Raw genomic sequence first — 22436 nt, forward strand, 5'->3', positions numbered from 1 at the left:
AACAGCATTATGTTTTCTTTGCAAGGGCGCTTGGGGATTGGGGGGTTAGGAAATTAAGGGACTTCCCCAAAGTTAACAAGAAGCAGCAGTGGGATTTGAACCTGGCTTCCCTGGTTCATAGCCCACTGCTCTAACCACTAGGATACTCTTCCACTCCACTCTGATGGAATTTGATTTTAAACCTGTATTTGCTAATTGAAGAAGGTAGTGTAGAAGTGCAGATGTGAGGTTCTCTTCTATAGAAATGCACCAACATGAAAATCTGTTCCACTTAAAGTTGTAAGAGCATTTATGGCAAGTTTCCTTGCAGCCAGTAAAACTTCTCTCACTCGTCCAGAAAATGGCAAAGTCATTTTTTTATTTTTGGATTTATAAACTGCATCTTTCCCATTGGTTTACAAAGAGATGTACAATAAAACAGAAACACGATGTAATTACATAAAGACAGATCAGAAAAAAAAGTTTCACATTGTTTTCAAAATAATAATCTACTTTTCATCTGAGATTAATAGGCAATGCATTCCACAAAGTGGGTGCGATGCATGAAAAGGCATTGTGCTTAGATTCCATTAAATGCATTCAAGGAGTAGCCAGTAATATTTGCTGTGAAGATAAAAGGACCCAACTGGGCTGGTACCGAGAAATAAGTTTTGCTAAATACAATGCAGCCTGGTCATGAAGAATGCGGAAAACTATACACAACAACATGAATTCCAGTCTGTAAGTGATAGGCAGCTGGTAGAGTATCTTAAGCACTGGCTGTATAGCAATCAAACAAGCAGCTGTGTTTTGAATCTGTCTGTGGGTTTGATATTTAGTCAGGGCCAATCAAAGAATAGACTAGTAACTGGACTGAAGTACAAAGATCATCTTTATCCAGATATGGACGAAGATATTGTGTATATTGCACAGGTGAAAAAAGCAAGTTTTCACTTTAACACTAATATGTTTTCCCACTGTTAAAGTTGAATTAAACCAGACTCCAAAAAGTTTTACTTCTTGCTTAGAGAGATGGCATGTGACTATGTGGAACTTAGGACTATCTAATTACCAGTACAGCCTTTTTAACCATAAAAGTTTGGTGGTGTTATGATTTAGTTTCAGCTTACTATATGCCAGCCATTGTTTGATTTCCTGTAAACAAATATTGACATGAGCTATGAATTAAGAATGAGCAATAGCCAAAGGACAACAGATTTGTATATTTTCAGCATATATCACATATGAAAGACCCTGGTACTCTATCAAGATGGCAAGAGAAGCAAGATAAATATTAAAGTTGTGGAAAGTATTGATCCCTGGGGAATCATAGAATTCAGTTCCCAGGACTGGGAAAAACTTCTCTTCTAACAGACCTGTTGGCTTTTGTGTAGTATTACTACATTACTATGTTGCTTTCAATATCCAAGCTGAGTGCTAACAACTGTAGATTGGGATGGTGAAGAGAACCTCTGAACTACGTGAGGAGATCTGGAAAGATTGGAAGAAAGACTGGTGGAGCTTGGACCAGTTATGAAGCCACAGGAGCCAAATCTGACCAGGGCAGAATGGAACTACCAGCATCATTACACCTGCATCCCTTTTCAACTTGAACATTTTTTAGATGAGGGGTACTGGAGAAAAAGCATACATTACATTTTGGAGAACCAGTAAATGAGGAACACATCTATTGCCAAAGCCTCCAATACTGGCCTGTTTGGAAAAATAGAGGAGGAGCTTGTGTTTCCAAGGAGTAGCGAAGAGGTTATTTCTGGTGTCCCCCAGAACTAGAATAGCTCTGAGCTACTAACTGATGAAGGGACCATTCATGAAGTTGTAGCCGACAGCTTAGGACATCTGCAAACACATTGCATTTCCCTGGAAGATAGGCTACAGATAATGTGATGTTTCTTGGGACAGACCAACTCCATATCATGAGCACTTCTCTGCAAAGCATTGCAGACACCACAATTTCCTGCTTGTTTATATAAAATGAGCAATATGTTCCTGATGTTGCTCGGGGAGTCTGGCCTATAACATCCACAGCTGATGCCTTGTCGCTATCTCAGAAGCAACCCCTCTGGCGTCAGTGCGAGCAAGATCACAGCCTGCATCAGATAAGAAGGCAGCTCCTGGTTCCATTATGACTCTGCTATCCGTCCCCGCTCCCTCAGATTCCTGGGAGAGATACAGACTACCTCGAGCCACTAGGAAACAACAAGAAGCAATTTGCAAATTCATCGCCAAAGCCTGAAAGACTTGCTTAAGGATAGCCTCACTTTCTCTAACCTGAGCATTCTTTAGAACTGCCCCGCCTTACACCAGAATGATGGACCACTTAGTAATATAACACACCAGCACATCCATCTTCAGGAAACGCAACTGCTCTCTTGCCTTCAGATCCAAGGGATAGAAACTCGCCAAAGCATACCCCCCTTTAAAGCTTGCATCTGGTGCATTCCATTCTGTTGTGAAAGTCGGCTGAACGGGACCGTAGCCAAACCCCCCACCTACCGGCTCGGCCGACTCCGCCTCCTCAGACCCGGGAACCTCGCTTCAGCTGGCAGTTGCGGCTGGCGAGCCGCGCCGCAGACCTCCCTCTGGACCGCCATGCCATGTTGGGGCAGGGCTGTTACGGAACATGGATCCTTAGGCCAAGGGGAAGTTGGTACCACCTGTGAAGAGGAGTCCCACAGGTCTCCACCGTTGGCAAGCGAGGCTAATGGGAAGCCCGAGACCTCATGGATGCTTCACCACTACCAGCCCACGTTCCCTTCAGGTTGAGCCCTTGGGTACCGGGGCCGGCTGGACTTATGTGGGGCCTCAGGAGACAGAGTCCGGGTGCAGGTGTAGCTCTTAGCAGGCAGTGATGAGTAGAAGGCAGGAGCTGGTGAGGCAAGGCAGATGACTTGGCTGGAGGTCAGGTACAAGCTGAGGTCTTGGCAAGCAGTGTGTCTCAGAAGTCAGGGATGAGCAGAGGTCTTGGCAAGCAGAATATCTTGGAAGTCAGGTACAAGCAGAGGTCTTGGCAGGCAGCAAATCTCGGAGGTCAGGAACAAGCAGAGGTCTTGGCAAGCAGCGAATCTCAGCGGTCAGGAACAAGCAGAGGTCTAGCCGGTCAGAAGCACGAATACAGGAATGGGACTATTAGGAACACAAGCAGGAGCTGAGTAGCCAAGGCGAAGGCTTGCAGGAAGGCCTTGCCTTAAATAGTCCCAGGTCAAGAGGGAGGAGTCCTAGCACCTCCCTTAGCGATTCCCTTAAATGATGTCAGAGGCCGCGCGTGTGCCTAGGAGCACGGGGCATCCCTGCGGGACCGGACCGGGCACCACCACGTCCAGGCCAAGAAGGAGCAGCAGCATCGGAGGCCTAGGCCCTGTACAGAGGGAGCGTGCGGCCGAGAAGGAGTAGCAGTGTTGGATGCCTGACGGGGTTACTGCGTGGAAGGAGCGTGCAGTTGGGAAGGAGCAACAGCGTCGAAGGCCCTGTGCAGAAGGAGCGCAAGGCCGGGAAGGAGCAGCTGTGCCAGAGGCCCGGCGCAGGGAGAGCACGGCGACTGTGGCGCCCCGCGGCCGCGAGACTCCTGGGGCTAGCAAGCGGCAGGCAGCCGCAGCAGTAGGTGGAGGGAGCAGGCTGCGGCCTACAGCGGCCAGTTCCCATAACAAGAGCAATATGTCCATGATGTCAGCTTTTACTCTGTCTCCATCTGCTGGTAGAGTGAACAACCTACTTGTGTGGTTTGGCCTGCCTGAGTGCAGAGGAAATATACTTTTGCATTTTCAAAAGTATGCAGGCAATGGTTCCTGGAAAAATGATCCGCACAACTTAGCAGGTGTAAACCCTGTGTAGGTAGTTTTTCTGGGATAATTGTCAGAGTGAAAATTAATGTGGTTAACTACAGAATTTGCACAAATGCAGGCAGTTCTAAAATTATCACCATGAAGCTTATCACTTCTATCCAACAACTTAGTTGGTTTTCTTTTAACTAATTTTAAAACATTTAATTATTGACATTTTGATCGCATAGAAACCCAATGTTTTAACAAATGCTATTTAGTTTTACCAAGAATGCAAATCAGTAATAAAAAATTACACTTCGATTATTCTTATGCAGATGTTACAGCCTTCAACTCCTTCACAGTGCCAGAATATAGTACTGCAACACTGGACAATTGAAAGCATATCAGCCTTCTTTAAAACGACCCCCCCCCCCCCCCCCCATAGTAGATGAATGTTAACAACATTACTGTTCGTGTCTTTCTTGTCACTATCAAAATGTTTTTGCCCCTAACCTTCAACTCTGGCCATTAACAACTCTACTTTCAATCGATAATGACTGTAATGCTGTCTTCACTTTCTTTGTTTTAAGACCTCTCACAACCTTTTTTCATTTATGAAATATATGCTGATTCTCTTACAGATGCAATCAATGCCATTACCAATCTTTACTAAATAACTTTTGTCCTCAAGTCACTGATCTTTAGCATTTATCTACCAAACAGTTTCAGGCATTCAGTTCTACCGCATATAAAACTTTGAGACTTGTATTCTGTTAGCTAAACTATAGCATATATAAGCTGTAAAAATTGTTTTGTTCCATATACAGGATTTTTTGTGCTGCTGATATTGCATTAAATTATATGCACAAGGTCAAATAATATTTTACTAGAAGAGCACTTATCACAAATGACAGGATTTGAGAGACTGAAAGTTTCACAGCATAGTACACATGCATTCTGAGTGTGTTCAATCCTCAGTTCTCTCCCACTCCCAGCTCCCAATTTCAAATTTCTCCCTTATCTCAGCAGGATGAACTGACAGCCCAGCCACCCCCCCCCCCCCCCTTAATCTCCTCCTCATTCTCAGCAGTCCTTTCCTCCTCCCTCCTCCCCACCCTCAGTTCCTCCCACCCCCACCCAATTCAGCCTCAATTCCCAAGTGTGTATATGGATGCAGAGAGAGCAGCAGAAATCTTCTTCAGCAATTTGAGAAACAAAACGGAGGCTTTGAGCAACACTGATAATGTGGTTGCTTGGCAACTGGTTCAAAAGCTGATTGGTCAACGAGAAGGACCATGACAGATGGAAACTGTTATTATTACATAGGATACTAATATGGATAGTATTACTAAGTGTGTGCTATTTGTTACAAGAAAATTTTGTAGACTGTATTACAACAATTAAGTTTTTAAGAGGAACAAGGCAGACGAAAATGAAACTATAATTTATATTTCAAGTTAAATTCATTTTACCTAAATAAATGTTAATTTTTACCTCAGCATTATTGTAAAAGGCAGTACTGTTTTTTTCTTGGACATCTTCTCCTCGTGCTGTGAAGAATGTCAGCGGGTAGAAATCTTTATGCGAGGGCTGTTTCCCACTAGCCATAAGTTTACCTTCATAGAACAATTCTGATGTGTAACTGCGTAAAGTAAAGCAGTATAAAAACACATGTCAATTCACAGATAAGGAAGTAAAATAACTGTGTTGTTGATCACTTTGAGTGATTTTTATCTGGAAAAAAATAAATAAATATTAATAAATGAATGAAAAGAAATGAAATAGTTATTTAAAAAAGCCTATTCTGATAATTATAGTTATGCTCATAAGTTTACATACTTCTAGCAGACTTTCAGGCCGTCGGAGCCCACTGTTAGCCGGCATTTGGACGCGCGTTTTCAACGTGCTAGCTTTACCCCTTATTCAATAAAGGTAATAGCGCGTCCAAAACACGCGTCCAACCCCCCGAACCTAATAGCGCCCGCAACATGCAAATGCATGTTGATTGTCCTATTAGGTATTCCCGTGCGATTCAGTAAGTAAAATGTGCAGCCAAGCCGCACATTTTACTTTCAGAAATTAGTGCCTACCCAAAGGTAGGCGCTAATTTCTCCGGGCACGGAAAGTGCACAGCGGGTTGAAAACCGGACGCTCAATTTTGCCGGCGTCTGGTTTCCGAACCCGTGGCTGTCAGTGGGCTCAAGAACCGACGCCGGCAAAATTGAGAGTTGGCTGTCAAACCCGCTGACAGCCGCCGCTCCTGTCCGAAAAGAGGCACTAGGGACGCGCTAGTGTCCCTAGCGCCTCTTTTTACCGCTGGGCCTAATTTAAATAAATGTATTTACTGTATCGCGCGCACAGGAGAGCGGGCGCTCTCCCGTGTTTTTTACTGTATCGGCCCGTTTGTAAGATGTGTAGTATTTTAAGAAAACATGAGTGATCAGACAAAACCCTTCTTTTATTTTTAATGTGTTTCAAATTAAACTATTTTATGCATCACAAAATAGCACAATCATTAAACAAACCATAGCAATAAAAGAAATAATAAATTGGTCCAGTTTAAAAGTTTACATACCTTAGTTCTTAATATCATGCATTGCTCTCTTTTGCATTAATGACGACATGAAGTCTTTTGTGGTAGTTGTGAATGAGGCCCTTGATTTTCTCATGTTGTGAAACAAAAAGCCTCCAGATCCTGTAAATTCTTTGGTTGTCTAGCATGAACTGCATGTTTGAATTCTCCCCAAAGTGGCTCAACAATGTTGAGGTCAGGAGTCTGTGATGGCCACTCCAGAGCTTTCACTTTCTTCTGCTGCAGCCCCTAAAGGGTCGACCTGGCCTTATGTTTCAGATCAATTTCATGTTGGAAAGTTCAAGTTTGCCCCATGCACAGCTTCCTGGCTGATAAATGCAAATTTCCTCCAATATTCATCCTGCCATCAATTTTGACTAAATTCCCTGTGCCACTGTAGCTCATACACCCTCAAAACAGCAAAGATCCACCTCCATGGTTCACAGTAAGGATGGTGTTGACTCCTCTCCAAACATTGTATTTATGGCTGTGACCATAAAGTTCAATTTTGATCTCATCACTCCAAATTATTTTGTTCCAGAAATTTTGAGGCTTCTCTAGGTACTGTTTGGAGTATTGAAAGAAGGCTGTTTTGTGGCATTGGAGCAGCATGACTCTACTATGCAGCCTATTTTTGTTCAAGTATCTCCTTAATGTACATGCTGAAACACCCATACCACTGTTTCAGAGAAGCCTATACTTCAGCAGAAGTTGCTTGTGGGTTTTTCTTTTCATCTCAACAAATTTTTCTGGCAGTTGTCTCTGAAATCTTTCTTGGTTTACCTTGGTATTAACAGAACTCATAATTTTCCACTTTTTGATCAGAGTTTGAACATTACTGATTGGCATTTTCAAATCTTTGGATATCTTTTTATATCCTTTTCCTGATTTATAAAGTTGAATTACTTTTGTTCACAGATCCTTTGACAGTTCTTTTGCTTTCCCAAAGTCACCAAAGTCAGTGCAGCCCTGGATGAAATGCACAAGGGTTTCTCAAGAGCCAAGAAACTCACTGACTATTTATATACAGATACTAATTACAATCAAACAAGGCACAGGTGTGGATACCTGCCCTTCACTGCCATCTCATCCTTTGTGTATTAACTTGTATATTATCAGCCCAAACATTCAAGGGTATGTAAACTTTTGAACAGGACCATTTTATTATTTCCTTTATTGCTATGGTTTGTTTAATGATTGTGCTATTCTATGATGAATAAAATAGTTGAATTTGAAACACATTAAAAATAATAGATGTGTTTTGTTTCATCACTCATGTTTTCTTAAAATGCTACACATATTACAAATTCCACCAGGGGTATGTAAACTTATGAGCACAACTGTATTTTTCAACATTCAGTAAAAGACTATTTCTTAAACTGCAAATTTTATGTCAATACACAGGCTGAATTAGCCATTAAATGTGGGTGTCATCTGGTGGCACCAAATGGACTCATCTCTCCAAGCTAATAAAGTTTTGAGCATGTGTCGAGTTCCTGTGCATGTGCTATTTCATCAGTCTACTCAGTCACTTTTTGTCCAAGCTCTGCATGGACGTGAACTTTGTCTAACCTCTAATTTCTTGTAAAAATCTTTAAAACCATTTTTCTATTTGATACTTTTTCTTATTATTAATTTGCCTCACTGCCTCTGCAGCCCCAACAGCACTATTCTGTGCTACCAAAAAATACACCATATCACCAAAGTGTGGGCTTATCTTCTACCATGTTTGGACAGAAGAAGAAATCTGTGGTTTCAAAAGTTGTATCTGTGGCAAAATTATGTTTCTCGCCAACAGGTAACTGATGCCTCGATCCAAACATGACCAATAGAACTGCTATGCATATGGACGGATGTTCCCACAATCAAAGAATCCAGGGAGCTTCACGTCGAGGAACTGTGTACATTTCTCCAGAGTCGCAGTAGGCTCTCATCCCACAGTACAGCTTTTTTCATTTTGCCAGGAAAATAACTGAGCAAGAGCTCATCAAAACCTCCCCACCCACTCAGGCCGAAGCCCTGAGGTTGAGTTCCACCAGCCGCCCTGTGTCAAAGTCAAAGAGGCATCAATCCCTGGAGCCACCACCAACATTTTAAGCACAGTGAATCAGCACCAGCACAGTAGATGTGGCCATTATCAGCGCCAACAGCAATGGCTGCATATGTTGCACCGACTCGCCCAATGCATCTTCCATTGATCCAACTGACGGATGGCGCATCAGGGCACTTGACACAATGCTCTGAGGCCACAAAAGCATGCAGTATCAATGCATTCCAACGCATCTGTCCTGAGGTCGCACGATGCTCAGAATCCTATATAACACAATCCCAAGATGCACAGTGCAAGGACCCATGGCACAGCTCCAATGCAACTGATGCAATCTTGTCAACCTGCGCCAAAGTCCTCGATGTGTGTCTAAAAAGATCTGTCAAGACATACCAAAGCATCCAAAGTGTCCAAACATTCTACCCCACTGAAGCCACTGAACATCCATCTCAGCCTACATAGCTCTATAGCCCATCCTAGATCTGTGGAAGAAAGTACTGCTCTAGCGCCGCCCCCAGGAGTTTGTCTGGAAACTGCAGAACCAGTCACCTCCATAATGCCACTACTTTCTAACAGGCTTCAGTTCTCATGCAGGAGTCTATCCTGGTTTCAAAAGAGGATGTCCCACCACTTACACCAGGATAGAGGACACAATCAGTCATTTGACCAAACTGCAGACTTTATGAAGAGTTTCTTTACTTCTTTGACTAAGGAGACAGAAGGAACTTTCCAGCTGCTCCTTTAAATTATCGCTATGGTGATACCAGAGACCAGAGTCCCATTATAATCTATAGAGATGAACTCATCATCAAAACCCTTGCTCAGGGGTTCTTCATCATCCAATGCAGCAGCTTCTACTAGGTCAGAGGAGTTACACCAGGTCTGCACCCCTTCCTAGTCAACTAGAAGCATCTCCTGGCTCGCCCTCTTCATCATTGGAGTACTGGATAAGTGCAATACCTTTAGACTCAGATGAAGACTCTACCTGCATACCCTTCAGTCCTCTTCAAGATCCTCTGGACTATACCTTGCCTCCAGAGAATCTCACCTATTCTAAATGTGTCAAAAAGATGAGTACAGTGCTGAGTATCCATATCCACAAAGATAAAGAGTCATGTTCTGAGATTCTTTAACTTCTACAAATACTGGATACTCCAGACGAACCAGCAGCCCTTCCAATTCATAACATCCTCAATGTTCTACATATGAGAATGTGGGAAACCATTTCAGTCACTCCCACAGCTACAATGTTGGAACTGAAATGCAAGGTCTGGCACTCAACACATTTTAGCATCGTCCAGCTGCCTCACCAGTCTATAGTAGCTGAATCTGCTATGAAAAAAGTAAGAAAGACATGGATTCACTCAAATTTTCCCTCGGAAAAGACAATAAACTTCAAGTTAATTTTGGAAAGAAGATTTTTCAAAGTGCAATACTATCTGTACATATTACTATCCATCAATTCTACATGGTGCAGTATATTCACGATTGCATTCAAAAGTTAAAGCTTCTCTTATCAGCCATGGACTAAGACCATTATCTACAACTACATCTGTATGAGGAAGAGGGCATTCGCCATCTACTCTGAACAGTACGTAACTCCTTTGATTCCGTTTCAGGTACCTCCTCTGCCTTTATTGGGTCTAGACATATGGTGTGGCTTCAAGCAAGTAGCATTCATGAAAAACTGGTAGATATCTCCTGCTTGGGGGACAAACGTTTCAGCAAAAAGCTCCAGGAGATAGTTGCTCAGATAAAGGATCAGAGCGTGGCAGTGTAGTCATGCTCGACGGCTCCTGAACAGCCCGCATGGTTTGATATCACTTCTACCTATACAAAGGACCATACTTCCAAAGAAGGCTTTATTGGTCTTTTCAACAGTACTATTTGCTGCCCCTTCTGGTGAGGCCTCTGCAAAGAACGCCATCAGCATAAGGGTCAGTCCAAACTGGGGCCAATTTTTGATCCCTCTGAACAATCTGTTTCTCACTCTCCTAGCAGGGGAAAGAATCCAACATTTTGTGAAGAAATGGCGTTGGATCACCAGGGCCCCTGGTCCTCCAAATTGAGCAGTCTGGGTACTGGTTGCAATTCTCCCAGTCTCCATCCACATCCCTCTCATTTACTGCAGCTTTGATTCAAAGTCCAGTCACTTCAGCAACAAGAGATAGAACCAATCCCAGTGCCTGAACATGCTCTGGGTTTCTATTCCTGACATTTCCTTATCTCCAAGAAAATGTGTGTGTGTGGGGGGGGGGGGGGGGGGACGGACGGATGGGGGGGGACTGCAGCCCATTCTAGATTTGAGATGCCTGAAAAAACATATTCCAAGAGAAATTCAAAATGAATCCCTCAGCACAATTCTGCCTTATATGCAGAAGATATGTGCCTTACATCTACAGCAGTGGTTCCCAAACCTATCCTGGAGGACCTCCAGCCAGTCAGGTTGTCAGGATACCCATAATGAATATGCATGAGGTAAATTTGCATGCACGGCTTCCATGGCATGCAAGTTTTATCTCATGCATATTCATTGTGGATATCCTGAAACCCCGACTTGCTAGGGATCCTCCAGGACAGGTTTGGGAAACTCTGATCTAAATTATGCATATGCTCACATTGCCATCCATTTTTTGCACTGGTGTTACCTCTGCTTCCAGGTAGATACTTCCCAATACCAGTACAGAGTACTCTTGTTTGGCCTCTCATCAGCCTTGAGGTCTTCATGAATTGCCTCACAGTAATGGCAGCTCTTCTTTGTTGCCAGGAAGTACAAGTCTTCCTGTACATGAATGTTTGGCTTTATCACAGCGAACTCAAGGGACCAAATGCTCCATTCTTTGAGCTCAACCATAGCTCTTCTACATCACTTAGATTTCCTGATCAATTTCAACAAATCAAGCATGGAGCCCTTTCAGACACTCAAATTCATTGGGGGCTGAATGAACTCAATACAGAAAAGAGCATTCCTGTCTCTTGATTGAGCGAACAACATGACATTGCTCATCCTTTTTTCTTCTACACATTCGTTCACCAGACAGCTTCCGGTAGTCCTTGGTCACAAGGAAATGGCCATCCATGTGGTTCTACTGACCCATTTTCACATCCATCACCTCCAATGGGATCTACATACCCAGTAGCATTAACACAACCGCTGTCATCTCAAGTGCAACTCACAGCGACCATGAAACCATGCTCGCTCCCCTATCAAGTGCATTGCCCAAAGTGTGGGAATGCTCGCTCCCCTATCAAGTGCATTGCCCAAAGTGTGGGAATGCTCGCTCCCCTATCAAGATGCATTGCCCAAAGTGTGGGAAGCACATATAAGAACCCTTCAAACACATGGCATCTGGACTCTTCAAGACAGCCACTATCAAATCAATCTTCTAGAGTTGAGAGCAAGCAAATATGCACTATCAACCTTTGCACATCTTCAAGGGAAGAGCATTCTGATTCAAACAGCTAACCAAGTTGTAATGTTTTATGTCAACAGTCAAGGAGGAACAGAATCACGGCCTTTCTGCCAGGAAGCCCTGAAAATCTGGAATAGGATGGAAAGAAACCGAGGTGTTTTATAGGCCACCTATCTGCCAGGCTTCTCCAACATAATGGCAGGTCAATTCAACAGAGTATTTCAACCACACGAGTGGTCTCTACAGCAATCAGTGGCTGACTAACTCTTCAGTTCATGGGGTCTACCACTGGTGGACCTCTTTGCATCACATTAGAACACAAAACAAAATCAATTTTGTTCAGTTCTGCCAAGCCATCACAGACTAGCTCAAGATGCTTTCTCCCTTGAATGGGGAGAGAATCTCATGTATGCTTTTCCACAGTTATTGCTGATTGCCAGAACAGTGAATCCATTTCTTCAGGACCATGCTTGTCTGATCCTTATAGCTCCAGCAAGGCCCAGACAGATCTGGTGTGCATATCTCATACAACTTTCTAGCAGTCCCCCCGCATACCTCTTGGAATGAAACCTGTATTGTTAACTCAGGAAGACAGGGCATTGTATCCACCTTTCGGACCTCAACCTCACAAGTTAAATTTTGAGTGTTTAGTGATCGCTGACCTTCACTTACCTACAGAGACTGTGGACATACTAGTCTTATGTGGAAAACCTTCAAATAAAAGAATCTATGCCTTCACATGGAATAAATAATTCAGTTGGTGTCAACAAAAATCTTTAGACATTTTCTTGCGATTATAAGAACCTACTGAATACTTGCTCCACCTATCTGACTCAGGCCTTGCTATCTCTTCGGTGTGAGTGCATCTCAGTGCTATAGCAGATTACCATACTTGAGTAGATAGCAAACTAATCTCTACTCATCCATAGATTTCTTGTTTCATGAAAGGCCTATGGCATGTCAAGCTCTAAGTACAAAGGTTACCTGTTTCGTGGGACCTGAATGAATCTTCCCTTTAAGTCACTGGAGCCAGCTTCTCTGAAGTATTTAACGTGGAAGGTGGTGTTCCTTGTTGCAGTGACTTTGGCTAGGAGAGACAGAGAACTCCAAGCTCTCGTCCACTATCCTCCATCCATGCATTTCTTCTACAACAGGGTGAATCTCCATACTCATTCTTTTTTTTTTTTTTTAAATAAAAAATTAAAAAAAAAAAAAAAAAGAATGAGTATGGAGATTCACCCTGTTGTGTAAGGGAAGAGCATTCTGATTCCATACTCATTCTTAATTTCTGGCAAAGGTCATCTTGACTTTCCGTATCAATCAATCCATTGTATTGCCTACCTTCTTTCCTTGGCCCCATGTGCAAGAACATGAAAAAGCCCTACATACTCTAGACTGCAAAAGGGCCTTAGCATATTAAAGAAACTTACTCAATCGCATTGTAAAACCTCCCAACTATTCATCTCAAACGATCACAACAGGCTAGGAGTAGTGATCACCAATCATACCTTAACTATCTGGCTGGCTGAGTGTATTTTATTTTCACTGCTACACCTTAGCAGGACTACAAAGGCTCATCAAGTGAGAACCACTGCTCATCTTCAAGAATTACCTATTGAAGATATTTGCAAAACTGAAACTTGGTATTCTGGTCATACTTTTACATCGGACTGTCTCGTTAACCTCTCAAAAGATTGTCAGTAAATTTGGACAAGCAGATTTGCAAAATCTGATCTTGTTGTAGTTCACGCTCCATGAGGGCAGGGTTGTTTACTAAGTAAATACTCCGCTGCAACTCTCAGCTTGGGACTCCCCACATGTAATGGCTAATTCGGCTTACTTATCAATGAAAAAAAGCAAGTTTGCTTACCGCCACCCTAGAGAATTGACTACATAGCTAGATTAGCTCTGGTATAGACTGGAGAGACTCACGTGAGAACTCCTGCACATGCTTAGTAGTGCTCAAGGCTCTACTAGCTTAGAGAGATGAGTCTGTTCGGTACCTCTGGATATTACCCACTTTTAAAGACGAATTCATCCTGCTATTTACGAATTACATAGTTTATGATAAGCAAACTTGTTTCTTGTCAAGTAGCTATTAAAAAAAAGTTTGAAAAATGAATTGAACTGGGAGTGCTACTGAAGTAACAGTTTTCAGCTTGTCCCAAACATAACAGGCAAACACTGGATAAGCACAGGATATGGCTTTGAAGGAGGCTGCATTCTGAGTCACAGGATGGCACTGACATACCCACTCTAAGGGAAGTGATGTGGGAAGAAAAACAGGGAAATTACTGGAGACTGTGAATGGTGGAACACACAGAACAGTTGTATAGAAGGAATAAGGAGAATGAAAGCGTATATGACATTCCTAATTAACTGATCAGGGCATGGATTACACTAATCCTACCCATCTGCTTTTAAACCATACCAGATTAGTGCCGTAAATAAAAATAGCTTTAGATTTATTTCTAACCTTTATTGTTATAATGCATATGTATATACATATATATATATACATATATATATATATATATATAAATATATAAAACACAAAAATTATTCCCAATGGAGAATGGAAAAAAGCACGTCAATCTATATTATTATAAACACCATGAATCGAAACTTTTTCATTGGTTATATACAAAAACTTTTATTTCAATTATAAATTTTATATATATATATATATATATATATATATATATATATATATATATATCTATCTATAATAGGAAGGTTAAACTAAAAATGCATAGTTTTAATCTAGTAACACTACATATACAGACTGTTTTCTTCTTTTAGGAGCTTTGTGGAGTTAAGAAGCAAATCTGTTTTATGATGGCTTCACAATAACAAAATAAGTCTATAAAAATACAATATGAAATTTAAAAAAAGTAAAGTGAAAAATATGAACGTTTTATTTCTCCCTATCTAAAATATGTAAGAATGGAAAGAGAAGGAAGAAGAATGACGTGCAATAGGAGACAGTGATATAATACAATAAACACTCCAGCGTAGACGGTCTGATAATAGTGGGGAATAGCTGAGTAAGAGGACTTTTCAAAAATTAACACACATAGCATACCTGTGGCATGAAATATAAATCAGAACAAGAAAACAATGATTTTGCCAGTATGACAACTAATCTATCTAAAAGGATTTTCCTTGAACTGCTCCTTTAAATTCTACATTTTATCACAATTTACTGAACCATAGCTATTATGTGCAAAGGTATCTAAAATATAGCAAATGTTGCTTACATGTAACAGGTGTTCTCACAGGACAGCAGGATGTTAGTCCTCACATATGGGTGACATCATCAGGATGGAGCCCAATCATGGAAACTTCTGTCAAAGTTTCCAGACCTTTGACTGGCCCCTACTGGGCATGCCCAGCATGGCACTAACCCTGCAGCCAGCAGGGGTCCCCCTTCAGTCTTATTTGATAGCTACAGGCAGTGCCGAAAAATAAAACAACAAAATGTTACGAACCCAACACCGTGGGGCGGCAGGCGGGTTTCGTGAGGACTAACATCCTGCTGTCCTGTGAGAACACCTGTTACAGGTAAGCAACATTTGCTTTCTCACAGGACAAACAGGATGGTAGTCCTCACATATGGGTGAGTACCGAGCTGAGGATGTCCGAACATGCACCAAATGTACCCAACGGCATGCAACAGGCACAACAACTGGGGTGGAATTTGGTAGAGGGCATCCTGAACCCCACCGGGCAGGCGGAAGGGTGTTGGTACGTCACGTTGGAAATAGGTTACGCAGGACAGATTGGCCGAAGATGGAATCCTGTCTTCCAGCTTTGTCCAAGCAATAGTGGGCTGCGAAAGTGTGGAGTGAGCTCCAGGTGGCAGCCCTGCAAATGTCAGGAAGCGGCACCGATCGTAGGTGTGCTACTGAAGTCGCCATGGCCCTCACAGAGTGTGCTTTAACACGATCTTGGAAAGGAATGCCTGCTTGCCGATAGCAAAAAGATATGCAGTCCGCCAACCAGGAGGAGAGAGTCTGTTTACCCACAGGTTGCCCTAATTTGTTGGGATGGAAAGATACGAATAACTGAGTGCTCTTCCTGTGGGCAACTGTACGGTCTAGGTAGAATGCTAGAGCCCGTTTACAGTCAAGGGTATGCAGAGCCTGTTCCCCTGGGTTGGAGTGGGGCCTGGGAAAGAAGGTGGGTAGTATGATGGATTGATTAATGTGAAACTCCGAAACTACCTTAGGCAAAAACTTAGGGTGAGTGCGGAGTACCGCCCGGTCTGCAGGAGTTTAGTGTAAGGCGGATAGGTAACTAGGGCCTGTAACTCACTAACCCTGCAAGCTGAAGTGATAGCTAAAAGGAAAATCACTTTCCATGTGAGATATTTTAGGTCACAGGAGTGAAGAGGCTCGAACGGAGGTTTCTTGAGCCAACCGAGAATGAGATTAAGGTCCCAAGAAGGGGCTGGAGGACGTAAAGGTGGCTTGATATGGAGCAAACCTTTAAGAAAACGTGTTACGAGGGGTTGGACCGATATAGGAACATCCGCGACACCTTTATGGAAGGCGGCTACCACACTGACATGCATTCTGATTGAAGAGGTTCTTAAACCTGATTCAGACAAATGCCAGAGATAGTCCAAAAACCTTGGGATTGGACAGGAAAAGGGATCAAGGGACTGCGAAGTGCACCATGATGTGTACCTTTTCCATTTATAGGAATAAGATTTCCTTGTGGAAGGCTTTCGCGAAGCAATCAGGACATGAGAAACCGAATCTGAAAGGTTAAGTGGCTGAAAGATTAGCCTTTCAACATCCATGCCATCAGGGACAAGGCCTGAAGATTGGGATGGCGTAGACATCCGTCATTCTGAGTGATCAGAAGCGGGTCCTTTCCCAAGTGAATATGCCTGCGGATGGAGAGACCCTGGAGTATTGGAAACCATACTTGGCGTGGCCAGTGAGGTGCTATCAGAATCATGGTTCCCTTGTCCTGACGGAGCTTCATGAGAGTCTTCGAGAGAAGAGGAAGTGGAGGGAATTCATAAAGCTGACCGGTTGTCCTCGAGAGGGAGAATGCATCTCTGGGCTGAGAGCACTCGCTCCGAATGAGGGAGCAGTAATTGTCTACTTTGTGGTTCTGAGGGGACGCAAAGAGGTCTATTTGGGGATAACCCCATTGCTGAAAGAGAGAGGTCGCTACCGAGGGATTGAGCGACCACTCGTGCGGTTGGAAGACACGACTCAGTTTGTCTGCCAAGACATTGTGCACTCCCGGCAAGTAGGTGGCCCTGAGGTACATCGAGCGGGAGAGCGCTTCCGCCCAAATCTGCGCAGCTTCCTGACACAGAAGGAAGGAAGCTGTGCCTCCCTGTTTGTTGATGTACCACATGGCCACCTTATTGCCCGTCTGAATTAGGATGACGTGATTTGATAGGTAATCCTGAAAAGCTCTGAGAAGCTCCAGGAAATTTATCTGGTGTTTGGCTTCCTCTGGAGACCAAGATCCTTGTGTCTGTAGATCGTTCACATGAGCTCCCCAGCCGAGGTTGGAAGCATCGGTGGTGAGAATGAGTTGAGGATCTGGTAGATGAAAGGGCAGTCCCTGGAGGAGATTGTTCTGATCTTTCCACCAGGCGAGAGACAGACGGAGTGCGTCGGTGATGTGGACAATGGTTGACAGAGGCTGAGTCGCTTGAATCCATTGTGACTTCAGAGTCCAATGCATGACTCTCATGGCCAGGTAGGCCATTGGAGTGAGATGGACTGAGGACGCCATATGTCCAAGAAGGACAAGGAATTGCCGAGCCGTTGCTGTATACTGAGACTGTAACTGGTGAGCGAGAAACACAAGGGTTTGCACTCGTTGTTGAGGTAGAAAGGCTTTTGCCTGTAAGGTGTCCAAGTCTGCCCCAATGAAAGACAAGGTTTGAGATGGGGCTAAATAGGATTTCTCGTAATTGACAAGAAATCCTAGAGAAATTAGAGTGTGTAGGGTCAAATCCAGGGACTACCGAGCGGCTTGCTGGGATGGGGCCCTGATTAACCAGTCGTCTAAATAGGGGTAGACGTGAACACCTTCTTTCCTGAGAAAAGCTGCGACAACTACGAGACATTTGGTAAAGACTCGTGGTGCCAATGCTAGGCCGAATGGAAGCACCCGGTATTGATAGTGCCTTGGGCCTACTAAAAACCAGAGATACTTGCGATAAGCTGGAGCTATCGCGATGTGGGTGTTTGCATCCTGGAGGTCCAGAGAGCAGAGCCAGTCTCCTCTTTGTAGAAGAGGTAGAAGCGAGCCCATGGTTACCATTTTGAACTTTTCGCGCTGGAGGTACTTGTTGAGGGCACGTAGGTCCAAAATTGGACGAAGCCCCCTGGATTTTTTGGGGATCAAAAAGTACCGGGAATAGAACCCTAGGCCTTGTTGTAAAGGAGGAACGGGTTCTATTGCTCTTAACTGGAGAAGAAGGGAAACCTCCTGCTCCAGAAGGACAGAGTGGTCAGTTACTCTTCACGCTTGTAGAGGTGGGGAGTCTGGTGGAACAGCAAGAAAATTCAGATGGTAACCTTGAGCAATGATTGCCAGCACCCATTGGTCGGTTGTGATTGATTGCCATATTCCATAGAAGTGGCATAATCGGCCTCCCACTGGTATGCTTGGCAGAGGAATCAGGCTGCTGCTCTCCAAGTGAAAGTCAAAAACCTGAAGCAGGCCCCGGCTGGGGAGCTGCTTGTGGCTTTTGCTTCCGGGGCTGGCGAGGCTGAGATTTCTGATAAGGCCTCGTAACTCGGGAACTTGTTGGTGGGGGATAGTACTTCCTTGGATGGAAGAATGACTTCTTGGAGTCCTTCTTGAAGGGCTGTCTAGAAGGGAAGTCAGAAGGCATCAATGAGAGCTGTTTGAGGGTCTCATGATGGTCCTTTAACTCAGCCACAATTTGCTGAATTTGTTCACTGAATAGATTATCTCCTATACAGGGCAGGTCAGAGAGCCTGTCTTGTACTTCTGGGCGAAGATCAGAAGACTTGAGCCAGGCCCAGCGTCTTGCCGAAATGGCAACCCTGACTAGGAGTCACTAGAGGAAGAAACTGAGAGGAACCCAGCGATGGAACAACAAGAATAAACTCGCGAAAAACAATGTTTTCCACAGGGCTAAAAAACAGAGGGACTGGAGAGTGACACTGCGTGGACGTATGGTATAAGGGCATACACTGATCTTGCCCTTGCACTTACGCGGTATGATTTATTAATTCCTAAGACTAAACTTGGTTTAAATAGGTAGTAGGAAAAAAGCAAAATGGGAGCTGCGGCAGCACAAACCGTCTACATCACCCGATTATATGTTTTTTTAAGAAACACTGTAAAGCTTGGCTCTTCTGCTCTGGTTTAACCATGTCTGAAATTGTCTTTATTACTGATATTTTATTACATAGTATTGTAAGATAGGATCAGATTTAATGTTAGGTGTCTGTTCTTGTTAGGTTTTATTATACCATCCTATTTTTAGTTTGTCTAGCTCTGTTATTAGAGCTCTATTGTTAAAGCTGAGAGATAGCAATCTGTTATTAACGGAGTTGCTGGAGATAGCAATATGTTATTATTTAGAATAGTTGTGGGTGGATCCTTGGACCATTGGCAGGTGACCACGCCCTCGGGGGTGCTCCCGAGAGGGACCACTGGTCAGGCTTAGTATAGGAAACAGACACACACTAGTTCTTTTATTAGACAATATATTAAACCACCAGAGATGGCAGTAATGAGTTGGAAGCGCCCAGCTGGGCTGTAGTCCCTCAGGTATTGGAACAGCGATCCCAAGGTGGCTGAGCTGTAGAGAAACTAAGAAAGTGAGTAGATAGGATATGCAGAGTTCTGGAACAAGTCCTTGATGATAACACTCACACCAAAGTCTCTTAAGGCAGCCCAGTAGTTGGAATGCAGTAGGCCCTCGAGGAGTGAGTACCTGATCCCAGGGAAGGCTCTGAGAGATAGATGGAAACTCACTAATGTTGTAAGCAGCGATGACTTCTTAGCAGAAGTTGTATTCAGGAGCTTGTCCGGGACGTGGGCCCTCAAGGAGCAAGAACTGGTTCCGGACTGCGACCTGAAAAGAAAAAGAGAGCGAAGCCCCCGAGGAGCTGGTACTTCTAGTGAAGTTCGAAGAGGCAGAGTAGCTAGGTTTGCGGAGAGCGAATACTATCCGCAGCGACCTGGAGGAAGCGAACCCTTGCTAACTCCTCCTGTTAGCAAAAACTGAGACCTTAAATATCTGGAGCTGATGACATCATCTCAGGGAGAAGCCCCTGAGGTTCGCGCCAATGCCGGTACATCAGTCGGGCTGCGCGCACGGTCTTAGGCATCTGGTCAACATGGTGGCTTGCAACGTTGAGCCAGTCCAGGAACGTCGGAGGAGGACAGCCTGGAGACACCGCAGCAGCTAGCCTTCCATCAACCCTGGAGGGAGTCGCCAACGAGGTAAGGTGGGCGTAGCAGAGATGTCGGACAGCGACGGACACAACAAGCTCGCAGTTGCTCAGTAGGATAGTAAGATTATCTATTTGATGTTTTATTACTGTGATGTGAATTTATTGATTGTCTTTGCAGATTAACATTTTAAAATATAGTCTGTACTGCATATTTTGTATATTAATGTTTCTATATTGTAAATCACACTGAACTGTTTTAGAATATGTGGTATAAAAATGGAAGGAAATAATAAAAAGAAATATTTCATCTTATCAGATTTGACCTGGGAAGAGAGAAAGGAAAATTGGTTCTTGCTTGCTAATTTTGTTCCTGAAGTACCACAGATCAGTCCAGATAAATGGGTTTTGCATCCCTACCAGCAGATGGATGCAGAGAACCAAAGTGTTTGAGGCACAGCTACATAACCTAGAGTGCCACCTACAGTCCCTCAGTATTGACCTGTACCCAAGCCAGATTAGAGAACAACCACCCCAACTACTGTGTAAATAAGGGAAAATGAGTGGGCCTGGGCCCCTGGAGCTCACCTGTAACCGCGCGCTGCGCATGTGCAGCCTAGTTGTGTCCAGCCCCTGGTGCTCCGGTGTCATGGCAAGCCGCGGCATGGCTTCCCTTCCACCTCTGCCCGGCTCAACAATGTTGCGGCCGGGAGGAGGGAGAGGGAGGATCAGTCGTGGGCTAATGACCTCATGGCCTGTTTAAAAGGCTGCAACCGAGGCGTATCCGGCCTCTCAGATCCCAACCAGCGATAGAATGAGAGGCACCTTGGCAGTTGCAGGTACGAATCGGGTCTGGGTGGGGCGCTCGGGAGCTGGCGTGGGCGGCCATGAGAGGCCCAGGGACTGGGGACAGGGAGCTGAGGGTCATGTCAAGTGTTGGGTGGCTGGGTCCGGCACCACTGGACAGTGGTGGGACCTGGCGCCGGGGAGGCCAAAGCAGGACTCGGGGCTGGGTCTTCCCCGGTGGAGGCTGCTGTGCGTGGGCTCCTAGGTCATTAGAGATGGGAGATGGTGTTTGGGGTTCGGGATTCAATAGTTTTCACACTAGTTGAAAAATCATCCAATGAAGCTTATCAACTTATTTGGAAATGTAGACTTTCTTCATTTTTCTGATTGTTGCTTCATATTTCTTGGAGTTTGTAGATTAGTATTTATTTATTTATTTATTTATTTATTTATTTAACAGTTTTTTATACCGACCTTCATAGTAAATTACCATATCGGATCGGTTTACAGTTTAACAAAGGGAAAAACTAGAGTAACAATTCACGTAAACGAAAGATAACAATAAGTAGGAATAAGTCAAAGTTACAATCAACAGGGGGAGAGAACTTGGAAGCTTGCAACAAGCTGGAAAGAAGAAAGGCCGGTAAAAGTATTGTTACCATAGAGTGTACAAGTTAAAAACTTAAGAACGGTGCTTTAACCTGAAAGTCTCAGAGTCCATTTTTTTTCTTTGAGAAACGGAGTGCCAGACCGGGTAGGAATAAAGGCCAACTAGTAATTGTCTGGTGGTTCAGGGAAGGCTTGGTATTCCAACCAGAGCTGCATCCTTTGGTATGGCTGGTGGTTCTACCTAGTGGGGGAGTGCTGCGGAGCCAAGTGGGGTGCGGCTCTGCATCAAGGTGATTTTACCGCCCCCACTGGGGTCTCATGTAGGGGTTCTTGACCTGGTGGCTTAGGCGGGGATGCCAAGGGCTGTGATTTTGAATACATCTTGGGTGAAGGGAGCAGGAGGTAGAAAGTGGGTGCTAGTCAGGCTATTGGGGCGGGTTTTGAAGTGGAGTAGCCTAGTGGTCAGAGTGATGGGCCCTGAAACAGGGAAGCTGGGAATCCACAACCTGCTTATTGTCTGGCGATATAGGTACTCTGGAGCCAATTTTGCTTGCATATCACAGAGGACAGTCATTCCTTTTCACTGGAGACCCCAGGGGCAGATCGTGTGGCCTGGAGGAGGAGAAAGGTTAGTACAGGGCATGAGTGCACTTGGAGGATCCTCTTCATTGGCAGGGTTCATCCAGACTGGGTGGATGGAAGTCTCATGGACGTATGGGTTCTGAGCGGGGAACAGGGGGGCGTTTCGTGATTGACCCAAGGGGTTTTCACATGGGTGGATGCTAGTTGATGCTCCTATAGAATCCAGGGTCTGCGGTGGACTGTTATTCACTTAGACTG

General features: G+C 44.2%; 1 protein-coding gene across 1 annotated transcript in view; it reads right to left on the reverse strand.

The window, feature by feature from the left end:
* Positions 1 to 22436, reverse strand: part of HELZ (helicase with zinc finger) — a 639316-nt gene that overhangs the window by 239355 nt on the left and 377525 nt on the right. Inside the window, 1 exon segment of the mRNA XM_029599344.1 lies at positions 5253 to 5400. Coding sequence (XP_029455204.1) covers positions 5253 to 5400 — 148 coding nt within the window.

This window comes from Rhinatrema bivittatum, chromosome 4 (assembly GCF_901001135.1).
Source record: "Rhinatrema bivittatum chromosome 4, aRhiBiv1.1, whole genome shotgun sequence".
Lineage (NCBI taxonomy): Eukaryota > Metazoa > Chordata > Amphibia > Gymnophiona > Rhinatrematidae > Rhinatrema > Rhinatrema bivittatum.